The following is a 24250-nucleotide window of genomic DNA, read 5'->3' as shown; positions in this document are numbered from 1 at the left end:
AGTTGCATTTTAATTTTTGCTTCTAGAAATCTCATGACCTCGATAAACCAGAACCTTTTATAGATTAAATATATGTGGATTCTTGTCTGTAATTATAGCTGCTCCCTGAATTTAACTTACCTCGCGAGGCAGCTGGATTCGCGAAACAAGAATCCGTCTCGTCAGGCTTCAAGTTCGTGCTCGTGTCCGAACCGCCGTTGGGTCGGACCAATTAGTGTCCTGTGAGGATTCTCACGTGTTCTCATGAATCCAGCTGCCTCGCAGGTAAAGACGATGATAGACAGATGATTCATCTAATCACCTGCCAAGTATTTATTTGCCAAGTGCCTGCACTTTTCCAAACAATTGTCAAGGACGACTTCTCAAATGGTTCTGTGTAACAAACCATGTGCGTCAGGTTAGAATTTAACATAAGTTCAGTTTTTTTTTAAAGGAGTTGTAATTTATTTGATTTTCTTCTCTGCCTCATGAACATTTCAAGCATATACAGTACGTATACAGTCCAAGATTTAAAAATAGTGTCTCCTGGGAGGATATAAAGACCCTTTTCATGTTATTCCCATGCCATTGGTTCACAATGTGCTCTTTCTATGCGAGCGAGAGTCCTGAATGGCCAGTCAAAGAGGATGTGGTTTTGAGGCAACATTGAATATGAAGTTTGCCATAAGGTATGAACTGTCAGTGACCCCTGCTAGACAGAAAAGCCCAGTGAGTGAGGCTGAGGCTCGCCAGGGTACACGACACACTGCCAGCAAACAGCTGGAATTAGAAGTAGCTGCTTCAACATTTACACCAGCCACCGAATGACTGAATATAAACCCCCCCCCCACCCCCCACCCACCCCCCTGAGGGGCTCTGAAGAACTGTACATTGTACCTGAATGCACAAACAGACTCCAGTCTTCTCTCGGCTGCTGTGCTGTTAGGAGCTGGTATCCCTGTGAGCCATGAATGTGTAAAGTCTGCATATCTGATCAAGACTATGTTATGTAATCCCTAACACTAAGACTGCTGCAAGAGGTTTAATGAGGATTTATTTTTTTAATATTTTTATATTTTTCCTAGATAGAAAATTGAATGTTTCTGTTGTTGTTATGGGGATATCCAATTTACTGGTGATAATGTTTGAAATATATGTGCGTCGCTGTCTTTTGTGTAGCAGGGGCAGTTGTAATTTGACGTTAATCCCCAGATAAAAGATAAATGAAACTGATATTTTGGTTCCCTGCTACACAGTGCATTTAAAGATCTAAATGAGTTATCAGGTTGCAGTTTTAGAGGTTCAGTTAGTATTTTCAGTGCAGAGAGTAGGAAGAGTTGGTTGGTTTGTGCTTCATGTGGAGCAGAAAATCATTCTTTTTGTTGTGGCTTTTATTAGCTTCCATCTACTTGACATAGCTGCATGACATGTTCTTTATTCAACAAGGGGAAAAGTCAGAGATTAACATCTATTTTCATACGTGACCTGGACAAGAACACTGTTGGATTGAAGATAGAAATTAGTATTAAAAAAAAAAGGTGTTGCAACAATAAGATTCATTGATTAGATGACTGACAGAAAATTAATCTGCAACTATTCTGATGATCGAATAGTCATTTTAATATTTTTTTTAAGCAATAATGCCCAACATTTGCTGGTTGCAGCTTCTCAAATGTGGGGATTTGAAGATTTTCTGTGTCAAACATGGATTTTGGATTGTTGATCACGCAAAACGAGACATCTTAAGACATCACTGTGAGCTCTGAGAAATTATAACAGGCACTTTTTCTTTGCTCTGACACGTTATAGATGAAATTAGTCATCAATCAATTGAGAAAGTAATTGTCAGATTAATCGTTTATGAAAATAATCATAACATACATAAACAAAACGAGGCAGTAGTTAACGCCTCACCATAGTTACTGCTCATTACCTGACTGACACCGATCGTTAACTTCAGGCCGATGACTAATAGCTATGTTTACTACTCAGATTTTCCAAGCCCATCCCTAATATCTTGTCACATTCTCTTATCTCTTTCAGCCATCTCTGTTCATTCTTTGTAAATCTTTTGATAAAATCAAATAAGGTCAGTCTTTTGAGATTCAAATTTTGCCCTTTCAGCAGTCTAAGGAAGAAATGCCCCTCTGATTTGCCTATCCCTGATCACAGCTGATGGCTGGCTCTGTTTACCTTACCTTGGCAGAACAAGCCACCTTGTGTTTTCTGCGAGGTAGTTGTTGTGGCATCTCTTGGTAGGGCGCAGGTTTGGAGGCCAAGCTGCCCATTTCCTAGAATCCTCTATTTGTGTCCCGTAAATTGCAAATACTGCTGCTTTTTTTAAAAAATCAGACTAATCAGTTAAATTTTTCTTGTAGTTCGTTTTGTGCTCCTTTCAACTACACATCCTCTTAACATCGATTCTGTACAAACATTGATTCTGTGAAAAGATTAAATAATGAGAGCACTAGATTGAGTTAAGAGGAGGAAACAAACCAAAGGCTAATATCTTTGCTAACATCTGATTCTCTTAGGTGATGTTGCTCTTGATGGGAAAGCAAAGCTTTAATTGTCATGTATCATAAGAACCAGTTCTGAGTGAGAAAAATGCAGTTCAGGTAGTGGTTTGGTCCCTCTAATTGATATATTATTATATATGACATCATTAGATTATTAATAGTGAAGCATCAGTGTTAGAGCAGCATGTTACTGTTGTAGCTGCAGGAGGTGGAGCTAGTTTCAACTACTTTATGTACAGTTAGATCATAAATCAGCATAAAACAGCTGTCAGCAGGTGTCCTGACTCCTTGCAAGAGAACAGAAAGGTAAACAACCTTTCCTGCTGCAGCAAAACAAAACTGTTTCTGTAATAGTTACGGTCAATGAACCATTGTTGGATGTTTACATTTCTCAAAATGAAAGACCAAAATGTTATTTTCTACCTTTCTTTTTTTTTTCCCTGCTGATCTGAAAATGTACCAAACTGTGACTCCAAACCCGAGGCACATGCCGAACCGTGAATTTTGTGTACCGTTACACCCTTAATGCGTGGAGATTATTTACAGGTTTGTTTGTTTGTAAAGCTACATGTTCCTTCCATATGAAGCCTCTGACAGCTGTGTGTTTGTTTTTGACTGACAGGTGCAGTTTCAGAAGGTCCAGCAGCTTCGTCTGTCTCAGTCACGGGCACAGTACTATGGAGGCTCTCTGCCCAACGTCAATCAGATCGGCAACACCAGCACTGAATTTCAGGTGGGATCTCATCACTGTCAAAGTATTTACACCACCACCATCACCACCCAGTAGTCTACTGGTCAAAGTGCATACCACTGCCTCTGTACTAACATCTACACATATTTTGGCAAAATGCCAGAATGCATGTATCTAGGCTAAGTCAACAAAAATAAATATCATACACTGCTCTACCATTTATTAACCATAGTCCTAGATTTTCAATAATTATGTAATTCATGTGTTGCTAATCCAATTCCACTGAATTTGTTTTAGTCCATGACTAGACATAACCTTAGTCTGGGAAACCACATCTTTAGGTTTAACAAAAATTTAGTTTAATTATGTGTTATGTCCTCCTCTTGTACAGGGGTGTACATTTACACATGTACATTATATTGCCTTTGTTACTGGGCATTAAGTCCAAAAACAGCACTACATTAAATTATGAAAAATGATTCAGGAAGGCTTCACACTATGAGACAGATGAGATGGATTCTACAACTCTGGAAAATTATCACTAATCATTTAATCCTTTGTCTTCATGATTGTGAAGTAAATAGTAGAAAATACACTGACTGAGATTCAAGATCCTTTTATTGTCATTCAGCAAAACGTCAGTGATGCAAAGCAGAACAAAATTACGAGCATGGTGCCGTTAAAAACACAGATAAGATAAAAAGAAAAACATTATATAAAAAGAGCTCTATACATAAATATATATATAAAAAAAACAAGGAATACCTGTGCAATCTAATCCTAATATTTCCCCCCTCATGTATATTAATGGGATACACTTTTCAATATAATGCACTCCAGTACAAACCACCATCCACTACATCCTTAATAATAATCATAAAGTAGAATTATCACCTTTCTGACAATGTCAACAAAAACCGGAATAGTATAATCTTCATAAAAGCAGAATGTGTGCTTGTACCTGTGATGTTGCATTGTGGCAAAAGTTGATCCAGGTTAAACTTTATTCGCTGGACGGCCCCGGCTGGGGTTTTTTTGACCCTCTGCAGTGGCAACGCAGTAGTGTGATTCAAATAAATGAGGAGGCGGCATTTTTCACACAGTGCCAGTATTAGTCTGAACACACGGCCTTATAGTTGTACCGATGCTGTAATAAGAACAAAATCAGTTCATTTTGTGTCGGTGTACTGTGATGCTTTCCTTTTAAGCAGAAGGATGTCCACTGTCAAACTAAACACGACTATTTTCTTTAAAACCCTGCTTGCCTTGAGATCACCATCTACCAAATTCAAGGTCTTTTTCTTATTCAGGGTTTTTTCAAGGCCAATTGTGTCAGGCCATAATGACCCCCCCCCCCCCCCCCTTCTTCTAACTTAACTGCAAAAACAGCAAAGCTGGACCTTCAGAAGTGCAAACAAGCTTCTCCTGAGAATATTAAATAATTCAGAGTTTATGCCGCTTTGAAAAAAAAAATGGAATAAAAGATGAGCGCCGTAGTTCTCAGCACTCTTTCAAGTAGCGCAGTGCTGTATGTGATCTAACAGTGCTTCTCTGTAAGAAGGGGGCCGGGTTGGTATCTGTGTCAGCTCTCCGAGGACTTAGTTATACTGGGATATAGAGAGTCCAGGTGAAAGTGCCCTTGTTACTTGAAAGAATGGCCCTTTGAGGTAGAGCAGTAATTGCAGCACCGTGACCAGGTACAGAAATCAAACCCCACACGGAGGGTGAAAGCCCCTCTCACTTGTCCATTCACCGTCCCTTCTGGGAACAAAGCTCCACAAGCGAAATGGCCTTTAGATTCCACTTGACGATAATCATTTGTCAATAGGGGTGTAAGGGTATGTGAATTTGTCCCAGACCATCACCGTAAAGACTTTATGGTTCAGTGCACGCAGTCGTACGAAGAATACACTTACTCCGACATGGGGGACGATAACTCTAGAGCGCAAGTTCCAGCTGGAGTTATATATATTGTGTGATGAGAGAAAAACGTCCATCGTTTCACATTATGCTCTATTGTTTATCGTTGTGACACAAATCACACTCTTTACAGCAGTGTTTTTCGCCATTTGGAGTCGCAAAGCTTTTATTGCACTTACAGTAACATACAAAGTTTAGTTGTCGTCAACTCTTCAACTCTCCATCGCTGTCTGTCTCTCCTCTGCTGCGCTGCACGCACACGGAAGGCTCAGCCCCGCCGCGCTGAGAAAGAGCACAGAGGAGAGAAGCAGCGAGTTGGCGACCATAAATGACAGCAACTAAACAACATAAATTGCTATTTATTCATTGAATTAAAATGTGCTATATCGGGCTAGGTATCATTATCAGGATATGAAATGACCTATATTGGGATTTTGAGATTTTAGTTATCTCGTCCAGCCCTACCATTAGCTGTAGCATAGATGTAAGGTAACCTGGTTACCCTGTAGTGTTGCTGCCGTCAGAATGACAAACGAGAGACCCATAACACTGACTGAGTGCAAAACTATTATTAAAATATGTGCCGATATCACCACAGTGAAACGATACCGCGTCTCCCAGTCCCCTCTCTGTTACGGTCGGATTTTCACTCCACCTTTGAGTGAAGATGTTCAGAACAACTATAAATTCATTTGATTTCTCACATGGTCAGACAGCATGTTGTGAGAACCAGTTCCGAGAGAGAAAAATGTAGTTAAAGTATTGCAGTAAAAGTAGTGGTTTGGTCCCTCTGACTGATATATTATTATATATGACATCATTAGATTATTAATAGTGAAGCATCAGTGTTAGAGCAGCATGTTACTGTTGTAGCTGCTGGAGGTGGAGCTAGTTTACACTACTTTATATACAGTTAGATCATAAATCAGCATAAAACAGCTGTCACCAGGTGTCTTGACTCCTTGCAAGAGAACAGAAAGGTTGTTTACCTGTTTCACTGTTTCAGTAATAGTTGCCACTGCAGCAAAATTCAGACATGGATTATATCGGCTGCATGTGAACCATGTGGACTCTAACAGTGGATGTGAACAGGGCAATAAAGGATTGGAGCTTTATAGCCACAATAATATTAAAAGTTTTTTTATCTCATTGTAAATGTGTTAAACAATGAAAGAGAAAAATTTACATAATAATCTCTTAGGAATACTCTTTAGTGCTCTTTTCAATTGACTATATTTGAGTGTCCCATTCATGTTAAAATACTTTTTGTTTTACTTTAATTTCATAGTATAATACATCAATGTTAGAGTATATTTTTACCTTATATTATTATCGTATTTTTATGAAAATGTTTTCCAGAAAACACCTTTATGGAAAGTGTGTCACACTAAACAAAAGATACAATATTTAATCACACCTTTGTGCCTGTAGTGTTAATCAGCAGTCCTTTGTGCTTGAAATGCCAGCAAGACCTGAAAAAACACAACACATGAAACGTAGCCTATATTCACTTTTTGCTGTAGTAGCAGTCGACATATGACAGTACAATAGTAGGTGAGGATTGTAACACGATGTAGTAGGATAACCTCATCAGTGTTTAAATGACTGAGGCTTTAGACTCAATATAGAAGAAATATTGGTTTCTGCTAAATGAACAAAATAAGCAGCTGCACTTTGATTAAAATTTGACAAAGTGATGTCTTCTCCCTGCCAACGTTTGTGAAACTGCAGTGTTATGTGTGTGATGTAAACAGCCTCCTCCTGTCTCTTTCTCAGGGTGGTTTTCCTTCAGGGTTAGACTCCGTCAGAGGGACCCGCCACCACGGACTGGTCGAGAGGGTCCACAGGGACCGCAACCGCATCAACTCCCCCCATCGCCGACCCATCGACAAGCACGGACGGCAGATATCCTTCCAAGCCTAAGTCATTAACAGCAGGACACCTCACTAACACATCGCCGTGTGATGCAGATATTTTCGTCATCACGAAAGGTTAATCGGCCATGTGGAAGTGGGTGTTGTGGCTTCTAGGCGGTTGGTCTTCATTGTTGTTGTTTTTTTTTTTTTTCAATGGCGGTTTGTGTTACACTCACCAGCGTAGGCAGCTGTTTTGTAGCCTTGGGATCAGAATTAGTCATTATGCTAATTTGAAATGTGACGCAGAGACAGGGCGCTTTACTTATGCCTAATGGACATTGACAGTAGGAGATTCTTAGCATACTCTGAATGCACTCTCAGGTGGCATATGCATGTGTGTGTGTATTGCATACAAGCGTAGCAGGAGATGTGTTTTCATGAGGAAGCTTCAGAAGGGTCTAATTGTTGCGAAAGTGATTATATGTACTGTGGAGTGAGGAACAGGAGGAGTGTTTGCACTTTAACTCTCAACTAGACTCTTCAGAATCCATTTCCACAGAGTCTCGTCAGCGTTGGAGTGAGTAAGAGTTGTGAAATCAGTCTTTTCCTGCTACATTCTGGCACCAATGTCCATGGTTTGTAGTCATATAATTAGGGTTTCATAAAATTTTGTAAACCAGATGGCATAATGTAGACCGCTCCCATTTCCAATGCACAGGAAATTACCATGAATTGTGTCACCTATGACATGTTTTGTATGATTGCATCAGAATTGATCACAGAGCTACGTCGGTGTCTCATGCAGTAGAGAATAGAGACATGTAAATCAGCGGTAGAACGTAAACCTGCAATAATCTTGTCAGGTTATGATAATAGATCATCTTGTGTACCTTGGAAATACTGTCCTGAAAAAATTTAAATCACGTCTGTCAACTCTGTCTTGAAGTTTGGGTTGAACCCAAACACGGTCCAACCCAACGAGACAGGTTTGAGCATGCGCCAAAGCTGAGAATGCGGTAGGAATGCAAAGCTCTAACAGAACGTGTCTGAAATTCGGCAAAAAAAAACAAGGATTTACTGATATTAACTAAGAATGAAAGTTGTGTTATGCCTCTAAGGACGACAAAAGCATGGACAAAAGAGAGCGTGAAACTGTTTATACACAGCTGACTGCAGTGGACATGGATTGTAAAGAGGAAAATCTACAAGAATTACCTTCTTTAATTCGCATGATAGTAAGAGACGAAATCAGCGCAGCAAGGGACGAATTGCAACTGCAGCTAAATGCTCTTCAGGAGGACATATCTGTGTGTGTGTGCAGCCGTTAAATTGGAGATGTTGAAGAAGCGTTATGCAATATAGACACTCGGATTAGAAAATTGGTGACGGTAAACGAGCTACTCCGCGAGGGGGATGATGAACTAAAAGAAAAGGTCGAGCGGCTGGAAAGCCACAGCAGAAAATACAACCTCTGTCTAAACTTAATACAATACATTGATTATAACTTTCAGGGAAGAATAAAAAAAAAAATTCACGGATCATTTAGTAGCGGAGGCGTATTGGAAAGAGGTGATTGAACCAGGGATGCAAAACATCAGGTTAAAAGGACCGGACTGATTTACATGGAACAGAATTTGCACCTATTAACAGGTACGAACATTAGTGAATAAAGGAATGAACTGTAAGAATTTACTATATGACAAAGAAACGGGGAGTTTGTTTGATAGTTTTGTTGTGAACAATGACACTTCAATTGCTCAGTAATAAGTAGCTAGACCGTAAGAAGCAAGTGGATTAGTGGCCATAGGAAAACCATGAACTATGATAGGAGATAGAATGGTTTCAAGTTTCAACTGTATGTGTAATTTTACAGTGGGTGTGAAATTGGTATGCGTGTGTGTGTGTGTGTGTGTATGTGTTTAGTTGTTTCGTCATGTGAAAGCCCCAGGAAGAGTAGCTACTGTTACAATACAGTAGTTAATGGGGATCTAAACAAACAAACCTTAAAAATAACAGTTCATTTAAGCACCTCGGGGAAAACAATTACATATTCAAGTTGGAGTGCTGAAAGGCCCCTACAGAGCCCTGACTTCTCAAAAACTCAAGTGTTTTGAACTGTTTTGAACAAGAACACTATGTACAGTACTTATACACACATAAATATAGCTCCATATGTCATCACACAAAGTTCTTCTCGTAAATCAAAATTAAAACTGTAAAGTTAAATATTGTTTTGAAAGGTTCTTTATAAATATTATATAGTAATAGGGATTTTCTCGATACTTTGTAATAAAGAGATACAGGAAGGACTGGGAGACAGAGTGGTTGACATGGACTACATTTCCTGATCTGGATTCACACCCAATATGTCACATTAACATGAAACACCACTTAGCCCACTGATCCATCAGTACGCCCCCAATTCCTAGCGTTTTAATAAGTGGATCTGTTTATTCTACGCCTCCGGACAGAGATGATTCAGTGACCTGTCACTGTAGCATGATAGGTTCAGGGGAGTTTGATGTCATACTGCTGTATATATTTCTATCAGAACAGATGTGTAAAGTAATGGTCATGAGGATGTATGCTGTATGTTGAGGAAAACATTCCATAAACCCACGTTAGTTTCCCTTTTTAATAATTTAATTAATGATACATTGATGAGTTTTTCATATGTAACCAGGGCTGATGTGTACAATAGAAAGTCATGAGGACATATGAGAATAGTCACATCAAAGGGGCTTTTCCACTATTGAGGAAAGTACTATTGATTTAGTCTAGCATAGCTCTAAAATATTAACTGTTTCAAAGAGTTCCTGATCAACACAGTTTAATTTGAATTCATGTAGACAATATAACCAAGCTATCTGTGATTTGTCTTTAAGTCTAACTGAAATCAAACTCTTTTTGTCTGCTACAGCATACATACCTGCTATGCGAATCACTTGTCCTGTGTTCTCCATTCAGAAAAAAAATCCAAAAGGGGAGACATTTATATTCTGTATTTTTTGGTGTCGTGATGGTGCACTGTAGTTTTGCATTAATTCAATGGAATACCATTAGTTATCAGTCTATGTAAATGTTGACCTTATTTCGATACAGCCAATCAAATCTTTGAATAAAGCGATAACGTGTCGTTCTATCATAAGCAGAGCAGACAGTCACACCGAGCCTGATAGCATCCTGCTACAGATCACGAGAGCCACAGACTCTGAACAACAACCCACATTAGCTTTCATCTGATTGTAAAACGCTCTGAAACTGGGCCATTCACATCAAAACAACGCACGCAGACACAGATGACCATAGCAACAACGCACTGGCAAACCCCCTCTACTTCTGTATTGACATATTGTATTAAGTGGGTTAGCTGGATTTCTGTTTGTTTTTGATAGCCAACAAGCTGTGTTATCATCTATGAACACATTGAACATTACCACCGTTTGGCTGCTGACCGGTGTTTTGTTTGCTAACGTTAGCTAACTTAACTCACTTCGTCAACTAACAACTTACCTCATTTTATTGAAGTATGTTTTTGAGCTACAATGTTGGATGAGCTGGTCCTCCCTCTCCTCTGTCCAGAAATCCACCATGTTTTCATACTGGCCTGTGCTGTTCTCTGATTGGCTGAAGAGAAATAGCTACATCCCTAAGTTCTAAAACTGCAACTTTTAACTTGTTAAACGAGCCACCAAACAAACATTCACCGGGGGTAAGTGCACCGCTAACTTCAGTTAGCAGGCTAGATAGCTAACTAGCCACTCAGCCGGAGCAATTTAACAGCATGTAAACATACCTGCAAATGTTAACTTGGTCTGGTTAGATGCTGGTGCAGTTCTTAGTCTTTGATATCAAAGCTAACAACACCTTGTCTGTCCATGACTTGTAGCTACAGCGGTTTGTTTATTTTCTCTGTTCTGTATGGTGTAGCACCAGTACTCAGCCTGCTAGCTAACATCAACCAAACACAGACACCAATACGTCCCTCCAGCAGCTGAAAAAAAAGGAGCTTTTCTGATATTTCCCCCCTTTTAAATATATTTAAAAACACGTTGACTGCATAAAGGTATGAATAAATGTGATTTCAGTTGGACTTAAAGTTCGCCTATTTACTGTGAAATGTAGTTGTAATGTAAAACACACTTAATGTGTTAACTCGGGTGTAGGCACTCACAGGAAGTGAGTCTGTTGTTGTTAGTATCAAAACAGAAGCTGTTTGCCCATTTGTGTGTGGTGTTGGTTTCACACATGTGCATACTGTACGCATGTGTCCTTGCATATAGTTGGTGTGGTCAACATGGTGTAAAGGTCATTGTTGAAAGAGATTGTTGGTGTTGTCGGTGCCAAAATAGAAAGGACTGTCCAGTTAGCTCATGGTCACAAGGTGTGTGTGTGTGTTTGAGCGAACATCTCATTATCTCCAAGTGGATTTTATTTATCATTCTTAAAATATCAGCAGAGGGAATGATGAGCACCTGAGTCAGTGCTAAATCTGGTCAAGTTTCTGTATTCTCTAGACTCTCAAGAAAAAAAAACTGTGCATTTATTTTAGGAGGCATGTGTGTGACAGAAGAGGTCAGAAGTCATGGTAGTAAAACAGCCAGTGCAGCATTTCACAGAAAAACAAGGGGAGACGTGAAGAGGTGCAATCTCACTGTCATATGAGACGGTAGTTAGTCTAACGTTGTTCTACACGGAACAAAAGGTTGCAATCATGAAATATAATCTGCTGTTTATTTGTTATCAGAATCTGTGTTCGAGGCATTTCCTTTGACTTTGCTCACATTTACCGTCATTGTGCGTTTTTTTTTGTTTGAATACCATGATTCATCACTATGAATGGAGTAATTGTTGCAGCCAGCCGCCACTCCCCAATTTCATGAAAACACATCCAAATTAAGCCTTTAATTTTCTATATTTATAATTTCATTAGATAATAGAATACATATCTATATAGAATTTAATGACATTAAAAGAGAGTTTGGATTCAAATATGTTTGGCTTTTTTGTTGAGTGTCAGAGCTACCCAATTAAAATAATGTGATACTGTATTGATTCACTGATGCCTGTAGGGGAATTCTTGCATAAGCCAGAATAAATGTCAGTGAGTTTTTGTTTTTGCTGTAAGATTTTAGTCGGGATACCATCCACCCAGGGTCATGTCTCCACATTTTTACAAAACTACTGTTATCAGCACAGTCTAACAGCGCATAGCCCTTCAAAACAGAATGTCTGTTATTAATATAGATAGCGCTCAGATATAGTATCGGCACTAATATTGAAAATATTTCCAACGACACCCAGCCCTTCTGCCAGATAGGTTTACGAGAAGTAAAAACATTGCGAATGTGGGCCCACAGGGAAAGGTCATACCTCATGTGCCTGTTCTGTGGGCCGTCCCAGAATGCACCGAGAATCAGTGGAGCTTATCTGCTGCGGAGAGCGATTTAAAAATGATGACGAGGGAGCAGTGCATCATCTTGAAAATGAAAATATGTGGCGCCGTTCATGATTCTGGCTCATCCAATCATAGCGCCGTAATTTGAAAATGTCGTTTGTGAGAAATAGAGAGTGATTTTTTAAAAATTATTACACTCTCACTGTGTACTATAGAGAGATGATAACTCAGTCATTCTTTTCGACATACCAGACATACAACTTGAGTGTGCCATCTACAGTTCGGGGGTTGACTCCACCGTTATAGTTGCTGGAAGATGAACCAGTTCAAACAACCAGTTCGACAGGATCGTTTCCCTCTCTTTCTCCGTGTCTAGAAGAACCACAATAATGTCTTCTCTACTTAGTTTGCGGTGGTGAATGTTTAAAAAGGGGCTTATCAAATGTTTTGTGTTGGAGGTGATGAGAGATAACAGGGCTCCAGTCTATGTGCGGTAAATCTGTCTTACTGCTGATAATAATTCGTCCAAGGCTGAAACAGAAACCGTGTAGAGCGAGAGGTTGTCCTTGTGTTGATTGGTCATAATTTTCAACACCCCCCCCCCCCCCCCCCCCCAAAAAAAAAAAAACACCAGTTCAGACTGGAGACTGATACCAGAGCAGAGGAGCTCGACTTGTAAACACTAAAAAAAGAGGGACTGTTGGCAAGACAAAACACCACCCTACTGAAGTCCTGCCCTTCCACAGACAATGCCAGGAACTCTGTCTGCACTCAGCAGTAAATCAAATAATGCTGTCATTGTTTCACTAAGTATTTGAAAAAGGCAGCTCTCTTTGTTCACACTTGTCTCTCACCGCAGTGGAACTTTGATGAGAATGCGCCTACATTATAAATACTTTCTTTTCTCTTTGAACACGTTTAACTGTCATCCTGAGTTTTTATCATCATGTATTTACACATCAAGACGAAGAAGTAGACTAAAAGCTTGGACTGACACTGCACGGATTATGCTTGATTTTTAAACCCCAAAGCTGTTACTAATTTTTTAGAATCTGGCTGAAATTTCACCAGATCTGACACCTGATTTTTGCCTAAACTATCAAAGATCTGGCTCCCAGAGGATCGGTTGGATTGCTGGCATTCTTTCCAGTGGTTCCAAAGTCGAGACGAGTGTTGTCAAAATATGTGTTTTGTTATAGACAGCTTGTTTAAATATTAATGGAGTAACCGCTAGTACATGTCGAGGCTAAAACTGCAGTCTTGACTGCGACTGCTGTGACGTAAAACTGAGCTTAGCTAGCAACAGAACGAACAGATCAGATTGTTTGCATCTTCCAGGCATGGGCGGCTCCATATTTTTCTTTTTCTCTTCCATTTATAGTAGAATTGCAAAAAGTAATGTTGTCTTGTTCTCTTTCTACCAACATTGTTGAGAGTAGGGTTTGTGAATAAACCTTCTCTGAATTGTCTCTTGACAAAACCAATCCGGGGTCCGATGCTTACACTCAGTGCTGTTGATCCGTACAGCTTGAGCATTGAAGTCGCATGTTTTGGCCGTGCAGAAAGGCCGATTTGAAGCGTGTGGTGTGAGTTAACACATTGCACAAGAAACCTTTTATACTTTGCAATAATTTCAAGTCAGATTAGAGATGTGTTGCATTCTCTTTGTCTCACATTTCTTTCTATGTGTTAGTATCCAATAACATAGGAATATGTACATGTTATTGTTATAAAATGCACCTTCTGTCACAGTGATGTTTCTCTATTTGTGCCAAAAACTTCCTTAACTAACACCCACATAGAGAGCTCTCCGTATGGAACGGTGTACCTGTCCCCACCTCCGGACAACAACTGGAGAAGGTGAGTGTAGCTCCTGGCGAGCCACTGACTGAATGGTTATTGTTTTCTCTTCTTCCTAAAACTCAATTATTTTACAACAGGAACCGTTTCCTCTTTCCAGCCCGTTTCCTCTATCGACTCTCTCTCTCTGCGCCTACCAGTGTTTTTTTTTTTTCTTTCTTTAATCCAGACACCAGTCATCTCGCTCATACTCAAATCAGAAACGTATACAGTCAGCGGACGCCCAGAGCGAAACTGAGGCGGTGTGACGGGTGGAGCTGTTGGCCTTAATTGTTTCTGCAGAAATGCATCAAGTGTCAGGATGCTGTGTAAGCCCTGGGGAAACTTCCGTCTACATAAAGGTGTTTGACAGATAGCCTTTTGCATTAAAGGTCATGCCCAACAGCAGTTATCCTACTGTTTAGGGATTTTGTGCTGTCATAGCACCACTGCGATGTGGTATCTCCAACTTAGCAGAGATTCAGTCACAGTACCTGCTGGAAAACAATGCTAGCCTAGCTGTCCTTGATGTTAGCTGCAAGATCCCTTTTTTTCCAGCTCTGGTTGTGCCTATGTTGAACAGTCAGTGTATTGGTAGACAGCTTTTCCTCAGTGTTTACAAGGGAGTGAATTATAGCCCTGTGATAAAAAGCTCAGCCAAGCTCCTTCCCACTCACTCTCTTTTCAGGCCCTTGCTCTGTCTCCACACTTGTGTTTTGTATGCTGGCTTGGCCGGCCGCCAATCACCCCTGCTTCGTCTTCTCCCATAGCGCCGACACAGACATTCGCCAGGCTCCTTGTCGAGAGCACTATAACAGCTTGTACTGTAGAAGCGAATAAGGCCCACGCCCTCTCGTCATTGTTGACAGCACAAAACAGGTTGGCTGACAAACGTCCTCACGGAGCAACCAGACGTCAGCGCTCTCGGAGTGGGTGTGTTTCTGGGAGAGCCATGTGGCTCAAACCACAGAACGCAAACTCTTAGGTTTGATATTAAAAATTAATCTTCAGTGGGAATACAAAAATGTTAGTTTATTTAAGTAAATAAGTTAATCTCCTGTCATGATGCCAGGTGCAGGCGTGGCTAGTAGACTAATCATTCATACTTCACATGGAGAGAATCTCTGAATTGATTGGATGAATCTTTCTGAAGCATAAAACGGTTCAACAACAGGTTTTTTTTATACCCTGTAAAATGACGGGCTACAGTTGTTTGTGACAGAATGATTTTCTTGTAATTGCTATACGTGGTCTCTCTTTGTGGATGTACAGTACTTGCACAGTCTGTTTTTGTTATTGTAGCAGTTTTAACACAATGTCCCTGCTTTTGTAATGAAAAAAGAAAAAATAAATTTTATGTAACCTTGTGAAACGGCACACAATTTTACTCTACTATACCCCCACACGTTCTCATCTCTGCCTTCCCTCGCTTCCACCCTAGCTTCCACCGTAGCCCTCTATATGTGATTGGCATCAGCTCCGTCAAGTCTCTGCAGGCCAAGCCGAGCCTCCTGCTCCAACCTGCAGCAGATTGTTGTCACAGTGTGTAACAGGATAAACTTCCCCCTCAGCAGTGGATTTTGGCCAGCTTTCACTGTCACAGGCAGAGATATACAAGTTTTACCCTCAGCACTGGCTTACCGACTGTGTCTGAACAGACAAGAGCCCCAAAACATGGAGACCCCTCTGTTCAATACCCAACATCTACTTATCAGAGAGTTTACACAAGTTTTCTTTTGGGTTGCATTTTACTGTTGATTATTTAATGAACTGAGTTTAGTTAAGGGTGTGACCAGCTCACTTTCAAAGCAACTTTCTGATTTGATCTAGAGCTTTCCTGCACATATCTGCCTTGCATCCTTCTTTTTTTTTTTTAGAGGCTCAGCCAAGACTAACATGAACAATCCTGGCTGTGGTACTTCACTGTGCTAAAAAAGCTGGCAAATGAACCCTCCTGACCTCCTGGATCTGCCAGGATGTCAGGGGTGAATTAGACTTTTACATTACATTAGTTTAGAGCATATTGAGAGGAGAACGGATGAAGAAGGTAAAGATGACTATTGCATGAAAGTGGTAGGATAGAACTTATTTGTGGTGTAACAGGAAATGCATGCAGCATTTATGTTCCTCCTCTCTCGATCAGACCAGAAAGCATTTTGCAGAGCACTCTGCAAAATGTGATACCAAGCTAACAAAACATCAGAAGTAAGCAGCCTGGGTGTAACTTTAGACAGGGAATGAAATTTTAACTCTCATAAAGATTCTATCATAAAATCAGCCTTTTCACCTCAGGAATATATTGCAAGAGTTTGGTCATTTTTAAGCAAAAAAAATGCAGAAAAACTCATTCATACCTTCATCTCTAGTCAAATTCACTACTCTGCTGTACTGCACTTTTAACCTTACTCTCCATAAAAAAGTGAGCACATTACACTGATTTTAGCGACTCTCCCTGTTACTTTTACAATTGATTTTGAAATTATTTTAATAGTTTACAATATTGCAGAACTACTGAAACCACACGTCCCAACCCGTGCCCTTAGGTCCTCTAATACCCAGTGCTGCTTTTGCAATACCTGCTCTGTTTATGCACCTAAAATCTGAAACACTTCACCAGCAGAGATTAAAGAGGCGACTTTAGTGAGCACTTTTAAAAGCCAAATAAAAACCTACCTATACAAACTGGCCTTCAGTTAACTTCCTACCCAACATTTATTAATTTGTTTACCGTACAAGTGCACTTTAATGTCCTACTTTCAATCTCTAATTTTAATCTCTAATTTTAACGTAATTCTTATATGTTCAGCACCGTCAGTTACAACCACTGTATGAAAAGTGTCATATATGTATTACAGCATTTCTCATCGTCTGAGGGTCATGGACTAAAGACGGCTAAAGCCCTGAGGTTTAGAGCATACGAAGTGAAAGCTCACATGGAAACACGATCTAGAATTTCCCTTTAAAGAACAGGACAATGGTACCATGCTATCATATTCTAATGTAGCAGCACCATCATTTTACTTCCAAAATATGTTGTCAAATGCATATCTGTGTGCAATTGTAGCATACAATATATATTGGCATTAACTTTCTGATGATGGATAGCTGCATACTTCCCAGGTGTTCTGGGTAGATCCAAGGGTTCAAGCAGACAGACGGCACCAGTCACATCAAGCCACATTGCCTGATGTAGTCTGCTTGAGAATTTTGAAGCGGATGTTTCCATTTCAACCTAGTAATTTCATGAATTATATCATGATTGATGCCCTCACAGCAGCAATATATCACAAGCTCGTCCGTGTCCTGTGAGCTATGTAGGTGGGCAAAAAGGAATGAACTGTACAAAAACTAGTCATGTTTTTACTCCCAGACTACTGACTTGAACTTGTAGCTTTGATAAAGACATGACCCACTGTTGGAGGGGGGAATGAGAAACCAGAGTCTGGGCTGAAGTCATGCCAGATTAGGGAAGCTCTTCTTCCAGTAGCCTGTTGGGAAATCCCATTGAAGAAAATTCTGTTCTTACAGTCCTCTACAAGAGACTTATTGTTGATATACTGATTATGTTTAAAACCATTTTCTTGTTGCCCAGTGGACAGATCAGTGGCTCAACTTAATATCCATCCATGGAAATGGTCTTAGCCTCTTGTGTTGTTGCAGTGAGAGGCAGATTCCCTGCTTGTCTGTCTCAGGGGAGAGTGGGGCGGTAAGTGTTTACAACGCCAACCACATCTGCACTGCATTACCGCCAGTCAGCTCTGGAGAAGAGCCACAGAGCTCTTTAACTGTTTCAGCGCTTTAACTACCACAGCAGTGTTCTTAGCCATCTGCTGTATACCCAGCCTCTCAAGCACTGAGGATTGGTGTATGGCAAAAGTCAGTAAGGCATCCAGTTCAAATCAACAAAACCGGTGAAAGAGATGTGCACAGTAAGCATGCATTTTGTGAAATGTACTATTTGTGAGTGTTTTGGTTACAGTTAGTTCTATTTGTACCGCTGTATGTTTATAATAGGGTAATTCATGTCAAGCTTCCCAGCCTCCAATAGATCAAAACTTAGAGGCAGTGAGCCCGTGCTAAGGGATCAACAAGCACGACAGCAATGCAGGGGAACAGAGCTGTTCACATAGCCTTTAACCGCTCCATGACCAGCAGTCTGGCCAACAGATTTTATCATCTCTCTGGATTTGGTGAGGCTGATTTTGTTTTTTTCCTTTAGAAAAAAAAAAGTAGTGATTTCCCAACTTTGTCCATCTGTAGTCAGTCCACCATCTGTCCTCTAGAGTTAAATCAAAGTATAGTGCTTGCTCAGAACTGCGGCGTGTCAAAAAACATTGCAGTACGATGGTGTCTGGGAAGAGCAGTTCTTACAGGGGATTGGTTCCTGCGGTCCTCAGGCATTAGACCTGAATACAGCCCTGGATGCGTCCCTTCGGAGTCCATCTGCTTCAGGGTCAGAGCCTTGATCCTGTCCCACGCCCTCCTCCTCTTCCATTCACCCATCTTTGGCCTGCTATTCCTATACCAGCCTCTCTCGGGATGAAATCTCAGACAAAGCTCCCTGGAGATTGTGCTGTAGAAAAGCCTTCCAGGGAAGGGATCTTAAAATTTCCTCTTCTCCCTCTCTGGGAGATGTTGTGTGATGATTCATGAGGGATTTTACAGCAGGGCTAGGTGGTCTGATTGCTGCTTTCCTATAAACTCTAGAGCCTGAGCGATACTGGTTTTTGGGTTTGATGCAGATACCGATATTTATATCAGCACATGTGTGTGAATATATATATATATATATATATATATATATATATATATATATATATATATATATATGTGTGTGTGTGTGTGTATATATGTATGTATATATGTTTACACATACATGCATACACATATATATTTATATATATGTATGTGTGTGTGTTTTACAATTTCATTTAGAAGATGCTTGTGCCATAAAGCTAAGTTTGAGTCTGATTGGACGTAGGTGCCAACACACAGTGCATAGAGGCAACACATAGAGTGCACAGAATGCATAAAAGCAGATTTATTTATTTTATTTTTTTCAGTCCATCAAGTGTGAAGGTGTTCACAAAAGAGCTGGCACTTTGGTCTTTTCTCAAAGATTGAGAGCAGCTTAGGGCCCTGTTGTGGTACCAGGTGCCTTTTGTTGACAGAATGTCATGAATGGGAGGGAGCATAGACCTGAATGAGGGAGTTCATGTAGGCAGGAGCTGTTTTAGTTACTGTTTTGTAAGCGAGTGTCAGGGTTTTGAATTTGATGCGGGTCACAACTGGGGGCCAGTTGAGGGATATGAACAGCGGCGTGACGTGCTGTTTTGGGCTGGTTGAAGACCAGCTGTGCCGCTGTTTCTAACCTGTGATATTACGAGAGCCTGTAACAGGAGTTGTGCTGCATGCTCAGACAGGTAGGGTCTGATCTTCCTGATGTTGTACAGGGCAAATCGACACGACCAAGCAATTGAGGCCACCTGAACCTTAAAGGTTAGTTGATCATCAGTCATGACACCCAAGTTTCGGGCAGACTTTTTGGGCATGAGTTAGGTTGATTCAAGCTGGATACTGATCTGTTGTTGTATAGAGGGACTGGCTGGGATGACAAGGAGCTCAGTCTTACAGAGGTTAAGTTGAAGGTACTATTGTTTTATCCATGCCAAGATATCAGCAAGGCATGACGAGATCCCAGCAGAGACCGTGTGGTCTTCCGGCAGGAATGATAAGAAGAGCTGGGTATCGTCAGCATAGCAATGGTATGAGAAATCATGGGAGCAGATGATTGCACCAAGTGAGGTTGTGTATATTGAGAAGAGAAGGGGACCAAGGACTGACCCTTGAGGAACCCCTGTGGATAAGCCATGCGGTTTGGACACTTCTCCCCTCCAAGATACTCTAAAAGATCTCCCTAAGAGGTAGGACATGAACCAGCAGAAGGCAGATCCTGAGATACCAAGCTCAGTGAGTGTGGAGAGAAGGATTTGGTGGGAAACTGTCAAAGACAGCTGACAGATCTAGCAGCAAGAGAGCTGAGGACTGACCAGTCTTTAGTTTTCAACCTGGGCTGGGTTGAGTGTAGGTTTTTTGAGCAATGGGGTGACTCAAGCTTGCTTAAATGCGGTGGGGAAAGCACTTGTTATAAGCAAGGGGTTGATGTTATTTGACTGCGGGGTGAAGTGCGGGGCAGATGGTCTGTAGAAGGTTGGATGGTATTGGTGCAAGAGTCCAGCAGAAGTTTGGAGACTTCCCCCTCGGTCAAAGGAGAGAACGAGGAGAGTCTGGCCTTGTTAGCTGGCAGCTGTAGACTGAGTTGGTTAGCCTCAGAGAACTGGTTACTGATGGCAGAGACCTTTATCAATAAAGAACAAGGCAAACATGTCTGCAGTGAGCAGATTGGAGGGCGGAGGAGGAGGCGGATTGAGGAGTCAGTTAAAAGCAGAGAACATTTTCCAAGTGTCTGTAGCGCCATAGATCTGGAAGAGAATGATGCTAGGAGACCCTGATAGTCACTGAGGTCAGTGGGCTCTCTGTATTCATGCCATTTTCTCTCTGCCGCTTTGAGCTCCGTTCTTTGCTCTCTGACTTCAGTGAGCCATGGACTGGGGGGGCTGTTGCGAGCAGGTTTGGATGTTAGAGGGCAGAGATTGTTAAGATAGGAGGCTTGTGAGGAACAGAGTGTGTCTGTAGCCTCATTGACAGGGATTTAGGAGAATTCATTATGAGGAGACATGGAGAGCTCATTGGAAAGTTGAGTCGGTGTGAGGGACCGGATGTTTCAGTGGAAGGAGACCAATTGCGGAGGAACATGAGGATGTTTTGGTAAGGAGATTGTGAATTGAACAAAGAATTAGTCAGGCAGAGGTAGGGGGGGTGTCAGTCAGATTTGCTGTAGAGCAGCAGTCAAAATCACATCAAGAGTATCGCCCACTTTGTCTGTGTGGGGGCCTGTTTGAGGTCAAATAAGAACAGAAGTGACAGGAAGTCAGCTGCTGGGGTTTTGTCAGTATGGATATTCATGCCATGACATGCATCCCATGACAAACCATCTGTAAACACATGAGAATACAATACAAGTGACCAACATGAAGACATGTAAGAGGGAGAAATAGAAACGAACAAACCGAAACAAAAGAAAAAAATCAAAACAGCAGCAATAATAAGAACAGCTAAGCATAATGTTGGGCTTAGAATCACTTATTGTGGTACATGTGTGTAGGTAGGTGTGTGTGTGTTTGTGTGGGTGGGTGGGTTGTCTGCATGTTGCCTTTAGAACAATCTGTTCAACTGGGTCTGAAGAGCAGCTTTCTATTTGGAGAGGGGTTTAGCAGGGATCAGGTCCTCTGACTCCACACTGTCCCAAACCAGTCCAGTCCCCCAAATCTCCCACAGTCATCAAGGGCCAGTCCAAGGTGGTCCCATCATTCAGATATGGTTGAATAAAACATAACAAAAGATAGATAAATTTTATAAACAAACAAAAAAAACAACCTTTGAGTAAGTATAAAGCCAATTGACCAATGATCCATTTTTGATGCCCATAATGATGCTGGTGACCAAAACAATGGTTATCTTAGTTGCGGTGGGTAAAGTAGTATTTATATGGGGGGAGGTGGAGAGGAAAAAAGAAGATGCATACATATAATAAATACGAGAAAGGACTTAGCAAAGGAAGGAGGAGGTAGATAATTAGCTTTCTAAATGAGCAGAGTGTTAATGGATGAGGTGTTGAGGGATAAATTGTGAGACAGTTTGTTAGTGAAATGTTGAGTGTATGACGTGTATATGAATGCATGCATATGTATGATGTGGCTGGTTTACTGGCATTTGCTAACAGACAAAATTAAGATTGACATTTATGATGAATGGAATCCAAGTTTTACAAAAAAATGTAACATTTGTTTTCTTTTTTTCCATTGATATATGCTCTGTGAGAAGATTTAACCAATGATTGATGTTTACTGTTTGTTTGGTTTTCCAGTTTGTAAGAATGACTTTCTTGGCGATAGCTAGGGCAACCAGTGTGGGTTTTGTGTGTTTTGGTGGAAGTTCAACCGACGATAAATCGCCAAGTATGCGTATGAGGGAGAGAGGGGAATGCTGCAACCCAAGAGTGAGGACAGCTTCTGTGTTACCTTCAAGCAAATGTGTTGCACGAGTGGAGCCATAAGGAGTGGAGGTGGTCTGTGGTGCCTAGAGTGCATTGTGAACATTTATCTGTGTCGGAGAGACCCATTTTATGCATTTTATGTTGAGTGATGTGTGCTCTATGGAGGATTTTATACTGGATTAGTTGTAGACTTGTATTCTTTGTCATTTCAAATTAATTTCTGCAGACATATGTCCAGAGGTTGGTGTCAGAGGGGAGAGATAAATCTCTGTCCAGCTTAGCAGTTGGCAGGAGGATGCTGTTATCTATATTGGAGATTAATTTATAAAGATTTGAAAGAATTTTGGTGGATGTAGAATACTTTTAGTTTGGCCAGTATGTTCACCACCATCTTCTGGGAGCTGAGGCCATCATTAATGATCGGTTGAAGTATATGAGCACTGTAGCTCAGGTCAGGATTCTCCACAAGCCTCATGCCTTTTACCATGTTTGCACCAATGTTCCATTCCTCAAGCATGGTCAGGATAATCTGCTGATGTGTTCCACTTTTTGGGACCCCGACATGGCCTTCACATTCAACACAACTTGGACTGTCTATGAAATGAGCAGCCAAGCTCATGAGGGCTTCGGTAGATCCAGACCAACAGTCAGTGGTAAAGGGAATGCTGTTTCCTGCATTTTCCACAGAGAGAAGTTGCTTTATTCTTGTTACAACTTGTGAGTGAATTTGGCCCATCAGCTGAGTGCAGAAATGCTTCTCATTTTTCAAAGGGTACCTGGGCTCTGCCTCGGCCAGTAATCTTTTAAAACCAGTACCCTCCACAATTGCGTAAGGAAGGATATCAGTGGTGATTGTTTCCATGATCGACTTCTCCAGCTCCTTTGATCTCAGGTTGGGTCGGGTGGGGTCCACTTTGTGGTCTTACCAAACACTTGTTTGAGTGTGGGCTGTGTTGTTGATGATGAAGCTTTGTCTTCTTTGGGCTGTGCTGCTTTATCACGTGTCTCATGATAGGCTTCTTTATGTTTCACTTTAAGATGTTCCCACTAGTTGGTTGTATTTTTCAGTTTGAGGCTGTTTGATCATTGACTGACAGAGCCTGCACAGATATTACAGATGAGTGTACCAGATGGGTCCTTGGTGAAGTAGTCCCACACCTTAATTCTTCCACCCTCAGCCATCTGTAAAAAGAAAAATAAATAAATTAAAAAGTATGAGACATGAACTGAATTATATATTTGAGCTGGAACCAAACTACTTTGCATAGCATGTTCTATATATTCATTCTAAATAGCTTAATCTTCACTAATGATGAATTTGTATTTATATTTAGGTATATCAACGTATATACTATACTATATATATTAATATAATGAGTAAAGTCACTGGCAAAACATTTGAAGTCCTTTCTACTAAACCACAGCAAAAGTTTCAATTTTAGGGGTTCAAAAACACCAGAGTAATGTGGACGCTAGTCGTAAAAGTAGCAAAAATTATGCATTTTAAAACAAAAAAGCATTAGTTTAGATGCATAAATAAGTTCTTTATAGAGTTCTTTTAACTGTAAATCAGGCCAAGATATTCCAGTAGTGTCCCAGAATAAAATATAGACCCGTAAATGTGCGTATGTTCCCTTTAAAGCACTGGTCAGCATCAGATGTTGTATAATATTCAACTAGTTTACCCCAGTTAACCGTCAGTCAGTCTGTTTGTGTTTCATCTTGACTATTTTGGCTAATAAAGTTGACTGAGCTATGATTCTAGGTGTATATTATGTGCTTGTATGATTGTCAAAATTTTAAATCAGTTTCATGTGTTTAATTTAAGAACATTACACCTTTCTAAGAGAGAAGCTGGAAAGAAAAAAAACTCACAGGGGTAACAAACGGAAACAAAATCAGCATGCAATTGTGTCGGAGTGATACAGTATT

The 24250-nt window shown here is 40.7% G+C and overlaps 1 protein-coding gene across 4 annotated transcripts in view; it reads left to right on the top strand.

Annotated features, from left to right (window-relative positions):
* Positions 1-24250, top strand: part of crtc3 (CREB regulated transcription coactivator 3) — a 50494-nt gene that overhangs the window by 5762 nt on the left and 20482 nt on the right. For all 4 annotated transcript variants that reach the window (XM_042408412.1, XM_042408406.1, XM_042408429.1 and 1 more), the window contains exons 2-4: positions 3121-3231; positions 6886-7014; positions 14162-14223. In XM_042408412.1, coding sequence (XP_042264346.1) covers positions 3121-3231; positions 6886-7014; positions 14162-14223 — 302 coding nt within the window. The remainder of the gene's footprint in view (positions 1-3120; positions 3232-6885; positions 7015-14161; positions 14224-24250) is intronic.

This window comes from Thunnus maccoyii, chromosome 1, assembly GCF_910596095.1.
Source record: "Thunnus maccoyii chromosome 1, fThuMac1.1, whole genome shotgun sequence".
NCBI classification, from domain to species: Eukaryota; Metazoa; Chordata; class Actinopteri; order Scombriformes; family Scombridae; genus Thunnus; species Thunnus maccoyii.
This window is presented reverse-complemented; position numbering and strand designations above follow the sequence as displayed.